This window comes from Lissotriton vulgaris, chromosome 12 (genome assembly GCF_964263255.1).
Source record: "Lissotriton vulgaris chromosome 12, aLisVul1.2, whole genome shotgun sequence".
In the NCBI taxonomy this organism is placed as follows: domain Eukaryota; kingdom Metazoa; phylum Chordata; class Amphibia; order Caudata; family Salamandridae; genus Lissotriton; species Lissotriton vulgaris.
The window spans coordinates 543,405,266-543,418,426 of NC_141700.1; the positions used below are offsets into that span (position 1 = coordinate 543,405,266).

The following is a 13,161-nucleotide window of genomic DNA, read 5'->3' on the forward strand; positions in this document are numbered from 1 at the left end:
CTTGCTCAGCTGCGATTTCAGAATGATCTAAGCTATTTCCTTCAGTTTGAAAAGACCTCATGAACCCGCTATAGCAGTGGACTCGTCTCCAAAGTAGATTTATGAAAGCCAGATCCAGACTAGATTAGAATAGGTTCCATTTACACTAACTGTATGTAAATGTACCTTACATGGATATCCTGGCATCAATCTAGCCCTGCTGGACCTATGCTTGACACCGCTGTATAAAGGTGTGAATTTTGAGGCTGTACCCCATTTTCTGGGTTATCTAGATTAATCTGGTGATCCACTACATTGTAATCCGCAAGCAGGCCAAAGAGAATCAGGACTTGAGGTATAAAAATGTTCAGCAATGAGTCATTACTGACAGCTAACAATAAAAGTATTAGAAATTGGCAAAGATAACCATAACAGATTGCAAAATAAAGGCTCAATGCTTCTTTTCTGTTTAGAAAGGAGAGGTGCATCCACTTTAAAATCTAATCCAATCTTTGTCAACAGAGAACTTTTACCATTAAGGCACTGAAATCTCTCGCTTGAGTGTTTGGCAACAAAGTAGAAAGGATTACATAAATAGGTCATTTATAACTGAGAAAGTTCAAGCGAATGTGTTTCAGAAACATATTGCGTTGTAATCCTGAACATACAAAATCCAAGAACCGCAAGCAGGATTTCGCTTTGGCTCTGGGAACTGTAGATTACAGCATAGAATATTTTGACACTTGAGTCTCATAACCCTATACAAGGTACTGAAAAGAGTCACTCGATCTGTACAAGACTGTTAGATCGGGAATGTCCCCTTCATGTGAAATGGCCATGGAGCCCTGCGCCTGACTGCGTTTTTTTTCCTGCACAGTCATAAAAAACCGGAGTCTTAACCAGTATAAGCTTAATGGGTCTCATACCAGTCCCTCCAGGAGTCTTTTCAATGGACTCTCAAATGGTAACACTCCCAGATAGTGTGGAAACATAACAGCAGCCATGTTGGTAAGAGTGCGATTAGAAACCCTTAGTGGGCCACCATCACCAAGTTCCAGAGATTGGACAAGATTTACTCAGTAACAGTATCCTTAAACTGTAAAGGCTTACGATGCCACTAAATACTAATTCCCTCATTTATACTTGGTAAAACTGCGGTATACATGAGGAAAATGTAAAAAGAAATGCATTTGGCCATCGCATTTCACCTCATATTCTAACCAAGTCCGCAGTCATTGCAGAAGGGTCGATGAAAGGAGACCCCATGCAATGTTATTTGAAGTTTCTTTTGGATAGGAAGGTTTCATGCTTCTTCATGAGACAGAGGTATCATGTTGTCTTGGCTTTTGTTGGTGATGTGTTCCTATAAGGAGAAGTCTTTGGCATGAATTAAAGTGATTCTCCATTGAATGTGATCTGGGGTGTTCCACTGTCAAGTTCATCTCAGAGGGCATGCTTGATGTCTTGTTTGTTGCTCAACAGGCAGAATGAATCTTAGTCTGACTGTGCATTAGGTAGATATTTACTATCTAGTTTGGTATTGTGAGAATTTGGCCTGGCATATGATGTCCACTATTCTAGTGGGCACCTTGCACCAGTCCAAACGACTCTTATTGATGGTAGGTTTAAAGTCAACCTTTATAGAAAGCTATCCTAGTTGTAGCTGTGGAGAGCAGCCTTCAGGCTAAGATTTAGAGGAGAGTTAAGCGAGTTGTTTTACCAGTTATAATCTCTTGAATGATCAAATGAAAGTACACCACACAAGGTATATGAAATATATATGTATTTATTCTAAACACAACCCCTTTGGTCTCTTTATGAGGGCAGAGGTAAAAGTACAATACAAGGAACTTAATTAGCATACAATAAGTTGCACAGTATACGTTATGCCCTAGGGGCCTCACAAACCATATACTAAAATAGCGGTGTAAGAACCACATGAGGGTTAGAAAGCAGGTCTAGGGCCTGTAGAACCGCTGGGGCAACCAGAAACCACCCAATCTAGGGACACAGGAGACCCACGGGGACGTGCTCAGTGTCTAAACACAGCCGCAAATCACCATTGACTTTCTATGGAGAACAAACAAGTTACAATTTTAAAGATTAAGGGCACTTAGAGGTGAACTACGATGGAACCGTTTTAGACTTGGACACTTCGAGAGTCAAGACCCAACGGAGCACCGGAGTACTCGTGTTACCTCACCCAGGGAAGCCGGGTGCATAGGTGTCTTTTGGGTCAGGTTTTGTTGTCGATTCCAATGGAGAGCTGCAAAGAAATGCAGGCGACCAGAGGAAAAGTGTGCGGGTGGATCCAAGGGTAGATCGGAGATGTGAAGAACCTGAAAGCAAGGGGGACAGAGTCTGGGTCACTAGCCAGTGACCAGGATGGCGACAGGAAGATGCCAGCTGATGTCAGGTGTTTTCAGGTGAAAGAGGTAAAGCTTGACTCTTCAGCCACGAGGACCAGGAGGCCTCGACGACGACCAGGTGCTGGATTCGAGCTGTCCCACGAAGGATGTAGAGTGCTGCAGCGTCAGAATCCGGATTGGACCCTAGAAGCCTTGGCAACAGCAACCCATGCAAGACGACAAGATTGGCTTTGGTTCAGACCAGCAAGGTCTGAGGGACTCCTTCTTTGGCGTGGAGTCAGAGCACACCTGGAGCAACTAGGAAAGCTCAAGAAACAAAGGATTGGCCTTTGTGGGGGCTCACTAGCCAAAGGACTAGGAACAGCGAAGGAGCCTCTAGCGGCGGTAAAAAAAGGGGACTCGCGGGTCACTCGTGGAGTGCTGGCCTCTGTACTTCGGTGCAAAAGGTGCTCGGGCAGGGGCTTCAAATACCCCAATGCACAACTTTGGGATACCTCGGGAAGTAGATGCAGTTGCAAAGAGTTCTAGTCCCACGCTTCTCGTGCCAGCTACAGGTTTCAGCTCTGCTGGGAACTCGTGTCAGCTTTAGAGATGTCTGGAAGTCCGTGTCTTGTGTCGCAGATTCTTCGGGAGCCTCGAAAATGCAGACCGGCAAAGATGCTGTTGGTGCCTGTTTGGACAGGGTGGTCACTCCTTGACCACAAGGGAGATTTCTTCCGTCTTCCAGTCGATATGGAATGTCGAAGGTCCAAGATATATGTGGCAGAGTTTCCTCCAGGGTAATCTAAAGTCCTAGCGACTGGGTTCCTATTCTTATAGTACGTTTAGGGGTTGGACTAACTCTAGGGTCCCACCTATGGGAGGACCTGGGGAGGGGGTGGTTACACCCCTTCCCCTTTGTCCAGTTTCGCGCCAGAGCTGGGGCTGAGCGCCCCAGCGACCAGTTTGAACTGGGAAATGCATGGAGCACCTTGTGTGCCCCAGGCAGTGTCTGAAAAGCATTCACTGAATGCAACCCACCCTGCCCCAATACACTAAAGCCTATCTGGGGAGGTGCTAGCATCTCCCTGGACAGGAAACCTATTGTCCAGGCCTCCCCTGCCGGAGTTTCGTCCAGCAGCATGAGGGCAGACTCGTGTCTGTGGCAGCAGCATCCATTTTGTGATGCTGGGGCTCTATTTAAATTTAACCGGGTATACCAGTGGGTACATGTCTTTTCCCTCTAGAAGGGTGGAATGCTACCCCCGCCGCCAGAATTGGCGTGGGGTAGTATTCCAAAGTGTTTGACACCTTACACGCCATGTTTTGATAAGCCAAACCAAAGTTAGCATTAACTGCGAGGGTTATAATGCACTTAAGAGTATATGGTATGGCTATATCATAGAACAGCTACAAGGAGGTATTTCCGAAAGCTGCAGAGGGGTTCAGCTCTTGCTAGGGCACCCTCTCACACAAAACCAAGCACTCTGCCTTCAGGATTGTCAAGGCCTGCCATAGGAGTGACTTATAGGTTACTGTGTGTCTATAAGTAAAGGTAGAAATAGGTATACTATATCTAAGTAAGGGGTGCTTACACCACCTTACCCAGGCTGCAAGTGCAGACCTGTGGTGTTAGTTTGGAAGGCTAACCAGGGGTGACACAATACATGCTTCAGCCCCTGGTAGGCCTCTGGGGTACCTATGCCCTGGGTACCAGCTACCGGGACTCACAAGGGTAACCCAGTAACCTATCTGGTATGTACCTAAAGTACATGGTATCAATTTAGAGAGAGAACAGCTAGGCTGTGGTCCTGATTAGCAGGACCACAGCCAGACTAAAGTCGTAAAACCAGTCAAACACAGCAAAAAGTAGGGTAATCATAGGAAGCAGACCCTATCCTCCTACAGGTATTACCTCCAGATATCACCTCCAGATTCTGAGTTATGAGCCGTTTAATTGTGTGAGCAGCTGAATTGTTTTGAAGTAAAGTTGTGCATTGTCAGCATAATGATGGATCCTCATAGGGCTGTCCATATGGAGCCAAGAGGTTTCTGTAATCAACCAGTATTTGTATAGCACTGCCAATCACCCGTGAAGTTATCCAGGCACTAGGTAGCAGAGCTCAGTCGAAAAGCCAGATCTCGAGTCTCTTCCTGAATTCTTCCAGTGAGGGTGAAGTCCCGAGATGAAGTGGAAGGCTGTTCTAGGACTTGGGAGCTTGGTAGGAGAAGGATACTGAGGCTTCGGTGGATGCGCAGTGTCTGGGCACGGGTGGCAGTGCGAAGAGCTCCGGACGGTTGGTGAAAGTTCAGGCGGTGGTTGATGTATGCTGGTACAAGCTCATGGAGGACTTTGTAGGTGTGTGTCAATATCTTGAATAGACATCTTTTCTAGAGAGGGAGCCAGTGGAGGTTCCTAAGATGTGGGGTGATGTGGGTCTGCTTTGGCAGGTAGAGGAGGAGTCTGGCCGCTGAGTTCTGTATTGACTGTAGTCTCCTCATGAGTTTTGTGGTAGTTCCTGCATACTGTACATTACTGTAGTCCAGCTGGCTGGCGACTTGAGCTTGTAAGACAGTTTCTTGATGCTGATGGGGAGCCATCTGAAGATTCTTCGGCGCATGGGAGGCTGTGGAAGCAGGAGGAGGAGACAGTGTTGATCTGTCACTTCATGGTGAGCTCATTGTCCAGGATGATGCCGAGGTGGCAGGCATGGTCTGTCAGTGTGGGTCCGAGTTTGGCGGGCAACAGGGTGTCGTTCCAAGTAGAGGCGTTGTTGCAGAAGATCTGCATTTTACTCAGGTCAGTGTTGAGCTTTAGACAGTTGGTACTCATTCAGTCAGCGACGTTCTTCATGCAGCTGAGGAAGTTGGTCTTCGTGGTGGTGGGGTCTGCTGAGAGCGAGACGATGAGCTGGGTGTTGTCGGCGTAGGATGTGATGTTGCGGTTATGGGTTTTGACGAGGTCAGCTAGAGGTGTCATGTAGGTGTAGAAGAGGGTGGGGCTGAGGGACGAACCTTTCAGGGATGCTGCAGATGGTGCTCTAGGGCTCCAAGGCAAAAGGAGAGAGACAGATTCTCTGTGTTCGGCCTGTGAGGAACGATGCAACCCATCTGAGGGCATCTTCCTAGATCTCGATGTGGTGCAGTCTTTTGATGAGTGTGCGGTGAGATACTATGGTCGAAAGCTGTAGAGAGGTGGAGGAGGATCAGGGCCGCCAATTCTCTATGTTAAGGAGGAAGTGGACGTAGTCAGTGGCAGCTATCAGGGCAGTCTCGGTGCTGTGGTTGGCACGGAAACCAGATTGGGAGGCGTCATGCAGGTTGTTTTTCTCCAGGTATTCAGTGAGCTGCCGGTTGATGGCCTTCTCGAGGACTTTGGTGGGGAAAGGGAGCAGCGAGATGGGGCAGTAGTTCTGGAGTTTGGTGGGGTCAGCAGAGGGTGGATGGAGTTCATAATGGCTGGGGTGTTCTGTGTGGTGAGGTGTTTTAAAGTTGTGAGTGGCTATTGGGAGAGGCTTCAGATGGAGCGAGGAGGATGTGGAGGTCAGTGTGTTGGGACTCGAAGATATTGTAGATGGTAGATATCTTGAGGAGGAAGTTGTCTGCCAGAGTGCTGTAGAGTTCCTGTGAGGGAGGGATCATGTTCTTGGCGGCCATAAGGTAGGAGAATTCTCCGACGATGCTGAAGAGGTCCTTGGTGTGGGTGCTACTTGCTTTGATGCTGTTTTGTCAGGGTGTCTTTTTTCTTGTCTTTTAGTAGCTGGTGGTATTTTTTGAGGGATGACTTGAAAGTGGCTCAGTCTGTGGTGTCTCTGTTGATGCCACAAAACAACAGGGAGATACCCTTGAGTCCAATAGGGGCAGTGTGAATAATTAACAAAGCAAGAACAATCCCCACTCTATACAAGCAAATGTCACTAGTCCTATCTTTGTGGTTTTGTAGTAAAAAACAGCAGTATACATCTAGACAAAAACACACAATAAACAACAGTATAGTTCTCAATACGTCAGTGGAGCACTGAACAGAGACAAAAAGTGGTTAAAAACTACAAGATTTATTATAAAAAAAAGAGGAATTTTCCTTGACATATTAAAAAACAATTTACATTTCATATTAAGACGGTGTCTTAATATGAAATGTGTATTGTTTTTTAATATGTCGAGGAAAATTCCTTTTTTTATAATAAATCTTGTAGTTTTTAACCACTTTTTGTCTCTGTGCAGTGCTCCACTGACGTATGGAGAACTATACTGTTGTTTATTGTGTGTTTTTGTCTAGCTGTACACTAGCTGTTTTTACTAAAACCCACAAAGATAGGAATAGTGACAATTGCTTGTATAGAGTGGGGATTTTTCTTGCTTTGTTAATCGTCTCTGCTGGTGCGCCATCTTCTCTACAGCTGTTTGCAGCTGTGTTTCAATGTCCTGAGTTCTGGCTTGTACCAACTGATTTGTTTGGTGGCTATATGGCTCTTGGCTTGTTCAATGGGGCGACTCGGTTGGAGGTGTTGGTGATCCAGGCGGTGAAGTTTCGAACTACTTGTTCCAGGATGGTTGCGGGGTCATGCTGGGTGGTGTGGAGGACGTCCATCCATTGGGTCTGTGTCACTTTGTTCCTGCTGCGGAAGGGGTGTGGAAGGGGTAACGGTGGTGGTGCACGGTGATCTTGCGATGGTGAAGTGGTCGGTCCAGGCGAGTTCTGTGGCATGGCTACATTTGACAATCGTTGGCTATTAAAATAGGGTCCAGTGCGCGTCTTGCTGTGTGTGTGGAGTCGGTGACCAGCTGGGTCAGGCCGATATTCTCCAGGCGGTCCAGGTTTTTTTTGGAGTTGGTGTCTGTGCGGTTGTCCAGGAGGACTTGAGGTCTCTGAAGAAGATGTAGTGCTTGGACTGGGTGTCTGGTGGGGTGATGAATTTGGCGATGACATTGCAGAAACTGGTGCGTGGTCCTGAGGGTCTGCAGGTGAGGGTGCCAACAAACCATATTGTTGAGGGAGGGTTTGACCTGCTAAGAAAAATCTGCCCCGGAAGACTGAAGAAGGGGTGACAATATATCCCTTATTTTAGCATGTCTGTTGTCACCTTCTAAATCAGGGGACAGGGCTAATTCGACATCAGCATAATCATATATTGAAAGCAAATATTTTCCAGAGAGCATGTGCAACTTAGCCAACTCTACCAAGCCCCACTAACGTCTCAGAAACCCACCATCTCACATAGCAACTACTGTGACGGTAGTGTCCTAAATCAGAGCGTCCTAGGAATGCGCATGTCAAACAAGTCATCACAGAAGCTCAACATGGAAACAGAAGATGATTTCAAACAATGCTCCATATGAGATTATATTTACACACGTTTTCCTAGATGTGTGCCTCCATTATTTCAGCATTCAAGCCATCTACAACTACTTACAACTGAAACGTTGCTGGTGTTGCCTTCTTGCCTCCCAGTCCAAGCATATCAGGCTTTGGTCCAGAAGACAATTTATAGAAACGTAGGGTGGGGGAGTGGTAGATGTAAAGCATCTGTCATAAGTAAAAACTCAAAACATTCACAAAACATAATCGACAACCAATCAGAACGCAGAACATGTAGTGACGCAAACAGACCAGCGTCTCATCCAATTTCACTAAGGGCTTAAAATTGGGCACCAGCCCAACGGGACCACTGAACACTGCTCATCGGCACAACTAAATGTAATTGTTTTCTTTCCATGTACTGAAACAATGGCCCTTTTTTGGCCGGTGGCTAGAATCAGATAAGTGGCTCATGAATCAATAGGCACTCCAGCTAATTATATCCTGGCTCCTCAGAATAAAGGATGCCGAGACGAGAGCAATCAAACTGTTTGCCATCTGCTTTACAATCTAGAGTGAGTTTCGTGCTTGCAACAGTGTTTAACTTAAAAGCAGCAGGGTGTGGCCACAGGATGCAATTCAAAACTACGCACTCAAGCATCTTTCCATGGTCACACTGGGTTTGTTTTTGGGAAGATTTCCAGCTACACTAGATCTTATAATTGAGCATCCAAAGATGCGAATCCTTGTGCTAACAATCCAGGGGTACTACCAAATCTACATTCTTCCCTCCCTTCATTCCCTGCAAATTTCCACCAAAGGATGGCCAGTCCAACTACTAAGAGTACTACTTTGCTTCTAAACCCAATAGCTTAAAATACAATCTGAAGATGGAGGATATGTACCTGCCATTGGGGGCTTTAACTTGACATCATCGGCAGTCATACTAACCACCCCCGATAGTTAATGCGCATCAATGTAGAAAGGACCACAGAGGTAAATGTTGATCTATTGATCTATACAATGAATGATTTTCATATTGCTGATTTCCTGAGCAGAACCTTTCATTCAGTACACTAGGATGCAGACTTGAGTGTTTGCAATATAACCAAAAATATGTCAATTTACTGCATGAAAAGTTCAAGGCCACTCACCAACAAATTCTACCTCTTGTGAAATTTAAAAACATTTTCAATAGTATTTTGCAAATCTAAGTTTCAAATCCTTTCTAAAGCATTAACAATGCATATGGGTGGAGGATTGTAGAGAAAGCTTGCTAAAAACCCAGAGCATGCAGGCTTCTATCAGCCAGTGTGGTTAGGGTTTTTAAAAATTGAGAAATATTTTTGCGGTCCGCCCACAAAACTGACGAAAACACATTTTCAGAAAAGTAATGGGATGGTCACACATCAGGCAAACTCTTGAGTTTAATGCCCACAGAGTGATGTTTCCACATTTAACAAACAGTCGGTATGACCCACTATACGTCAGTTTGAATCTAATGCAGATTAATGCTGCAAACCTTCAGCTGCAACCATATAGGACTATTAGCTTCAATAAGTTCTTTTGAACTTAAAAAAAATAAGTTCAAGTACTAGCTTGTCTACCACTTCAGGGGAGCAACTAGTCTTCTCATCTGGAACAGATATATCAAACGTATACAAAATCTGCTCCATTTGCACTTTAACTTTTTCAAAGGTAACAATGATGATTCTGGCGTGGGAACTGGGCGGTGGACCAGCACAGTGAACAGCAGCATGCACAGTGTGTTCCAAAGAGCTAAGAGATCATGTTTAAGAAGCGGTGCCATTTCTACTGACCCAGAACTACCAGCTGTGGTATGAGGATGAAATCATAAACATTTTGGCGCTCACACTCTCTGAATATTCCTCCCAGTGCTTTTCGCTTTTTAAAGTTGTGCCCGTACAAGCTAAACAAGATGCCTGACCAGAGACAGATAAAAAGTGTATGCTGCAAACACAGTGGAGCCCATTCATGAACCAGAGACACAAACACATGTATAAAAACGCAGAAAGCAGATTTTTAAAGATAATTGAATTGAGAAGTTATTCATACACCCACTCACTCGCTGTTGACTATTTATTAACAGCAAAGTATCAATAACCAGCAGCACAGATTCTTCAACAAAGACTGTGAACCAACCAACACTGCATAATATGAACCTCACTGAAGCTTCCTAAATGACACATTGCTAAAATATGCATCTATAGCTCACATTTCTCAACTACGCTGCATCATTAATTTCTAAACCGAACAGCTTAGTCACTACATTAAAAGAACCAGAATGCTGATGTCTTAGAGATACACTTCTGATTTACACACATTGCTTTATAGAGTATTTTCTACAAGGCTCTCCAATGCCGATTTCGAACGACCACACAAATTAACTTTGAAGTAGCCCAATGGAGGTTTATTAACAGCATGAGCGTGCCACATTACTAACAGTAACTTTGCTTACGTCTGAACACTATGAACACTAACTGCAGAAAACCTTAAATCTTTTTACATCTTACCCGGTCATCTCCTCTCGTCGACTCGTTGTCTAACAGGGGCTCCCCTGGTGCCTGGATAGTCACAGACTTATCGGTTCGGCTACCATCACGACTTTTGGACCGGTGCCGATCTCGTCGATCTCTGCAATTTAAAAAAACATGATGTGGAAAGATATGTTACATTTTCTGTAGATATCAAAAGCTGGCATGTCCGCCATTTTTTTCTGTCAAGCACAGCAACTTAGATGTATTCTTTAAAATCTAAAGATGATTAACCTAATCGAAGGGGTAATGAAAGACCACACAGCTGGCTATAACTGAGAGAGCCCTGCATCCCAACAAGTACGAAAAGTAAACGTGAATGAATGTTATCTGCGAAGATTTCCAAGGAGACCATTCTGTTTATGATGGAGGCATGGTGGCAGTTCACAAATATAAAGTCTTTTTCATTACCTCATGCTTTCAACTTGAAAGGTGGTATTTAAGACTTCATTAGAGCTGTGACTAAAAGACTGCTCTCCTCTTGTCAATGAGCTTTTTGAAATACACTCTGAGGGACCTTTTGTGTGTCAACAGCAGCACCACTGGTGGTGCATCTAGACAGGAGACAGGCGGCGTTGGCAGAAAAGTTTAGGCTGGACTCAGCAATCTTATGTTTGAAGTGGAATTCTTTACATGTCTTGCTAATCATGCGTGCAGGAAATGGCAAAAGCAAAGCGCATGTACACAAATTTCCTTTGAGAGACTGTGGCGGGATGTTACTCGATATTGATCCATCACTCCTTGGGAGATGTAAAGTGCCTGGACCTGGCTAAAGGCCAAACACCCAATCAATGACGAGACTGCAGAGTTCTCAGATATCTTATACAGTCCGAAGGTAAGGATAGCGATCTATCAGAGGACACATTAGTAAAGCACACAAGATTATTTACCACCATGTATGTACCATTACATTAATTTTTAATGAGATATGCTATTCTTGCACAATTAGGACTACAAACTGCAGCAAACTGGGTCTTCAAGGATACACATACTTTAATGGAGTTACATTCGACTCCGTGAGCATATTGGTGGGAAACGATTTACTGGTGCTGTGTAATAACTCATGTAGCTACAATACTAGCAGAATACAGACATCACTGCACGCAGTAGTCTGTAAAACTCAGTTACCGGTGAGTGCAACTATCCGTTAACATGTGAGTTAGTAGTGTTCAAGCTGAATCATTTTGCTGATTTAGCATACAAAGGAAATAATTGCTGGTTGCCTGAAGTCATGAAATGATGCAAATGGAATAGCCAACTAACAACGCTCTCTCGCCCAATAATTTGTATCTCCATTCCAAGCTATTCAGTGTTGAGGTAGGCATATCAGGAGGGTTAAAACTAGCTACTGCTGCCTAGAATCTGACAAGATATTTTAAAAGTTCCTAGGTGATGACATCTGTTTCTAATCACCAAAATTTAACTCCTTTAAAATGCCCACTAAAACAACAAACACACCAAGGAAAGAGAAATATAAAGAAAAATAAAACACCATAACAAGGCGGTTAATTAACCATCATCATGACAATAATTTAACATCTTCACAATATAGCATTTTCTACTGTTTCAACTTTTTTGTGAGGTTTTATTATCTCACATTATAGAAGAAACAGCACTCCACAAGATAGCTGTCAGCACTTTGGTAGTATCAATGGATACATTTAACCAAACTAGGACAAGTGCAACATTTAAATGAAGCATAGTATCAGTATGTCATGTCTCCATAGTTCAAAGTGCTAATCTCTCCACAAGGAGCCAGAGCGTTGCATTTTAGACGATCCACAGAATCACCGCCATTACCAAGCAGCTTCCTGTAATTCAACGAACCAAAAAGATTAGGAGGCGCAAGGTGAATCTAATCCACTTCAAATGGAATCGGCTATATGGGACACACACTGAATATGCAAATCAAGACATAAGATGTTTGTCAAAATCGAACTAGAACCGCAAATCGTTTTCCTCAATCAGGTCCAGTGAACTAACTTCTAGCATTTCAAAGGACAAAGACTATCCACGTATTTACACATGTTTAGGGTGGATTTTCAGGTGATACAGCAAATATAATATCCTCACACTGTGCACAATCATAAAAAGAAAGACTGGTGACAAGTCTGGGACTACGTAGACAGACGTTTGTTATGCATGTTTGTATGCAAACACTATGTAGCCTTTTTTCCAAGTATATAAACTTATAAATGTGAAGGGAGTCCCCATCTGTTACACCTGCATGACTAGAAAACTCTGAAGTTGGAGGCTCATAGAATGACATTACAAAACTGAAATGAGAGTGGGTGCGCCCATGAGAAGGCATTTGCTCAAATCTCACTAGAAGTGTATTTATGGTAGTAAATGTTACCGTAGATTAGGAAGGACAGTCTTAAATACAGGCATCAACTAATAAGGACCTAAAAATCGAGCAAATACGCAGAGCGATTTCCATTTGGTGGGTTGGCTTTCGAAGCCACAGCATGGTTCCTTAACATAGCTGAAACCGGATGGATGCTACAAGACTAAAGGTTCCTACTCTGAAAAGGTCTGCTATTGCTTGCTAATTAAGAGCAGTGTACTACTACAAACTGCGTTTCTTTAGAAGCTGGTCCACATTGCCATTATGTGAAAAAAAGAGACAAAAAAGGATTGGGCTTGAACTTAGAAAATATGTCCTCATGCGGGAAACCTCAGAAGGTGTTCTGTAACAGACAGTAAAAGGCTTCTTGGAGGTAATGGTCTAAACAAATTTTGACAACAAATTATGTTCAACTGAGCAAAGCAGCGAAGAAGGAACAGGGGTGATCTTATCCATTAGGTTTCAGAGGAGAACCATATTTGCTCAAGTGTAGTAAGCAGAGTCCCAACTACTGGATCCTCGAATCCGGCAGTAACGAGTTCATGGTACTCCCAGCTCCATTAAAATAGCCCCTTTTCCATTGTCCTTAGAATCCAAAGGTCTGCCTTTAGCCATCTCACAAGGTCCACTACA

The 13,161-nt window shown here is 44.0% G+C and overlaps 1 protein-coding gene across 1 annotated transcript in view; it reads right to left on the reverse strand.

Annotated features, from left to right (window-relative positions):
- VANGL2 (VANGL planar cell polarity protein 2) overlaps positions 1-13,161 on the reverse strand; it is a 282,060-nt gene that overhangs the window by 45,170 nt on the left and 223,729 nt on the right. The window contains exon 4 of the mRNA XM_086945339.1: positions 10,161-10,281. Coding sequence (XP_086801465.1) covers positions 10,161-10,281 — 121 coding nt within the window. The remainder of the gene's footprint in view (positions 1-10,160; positions 10,282-13,161) is intronic.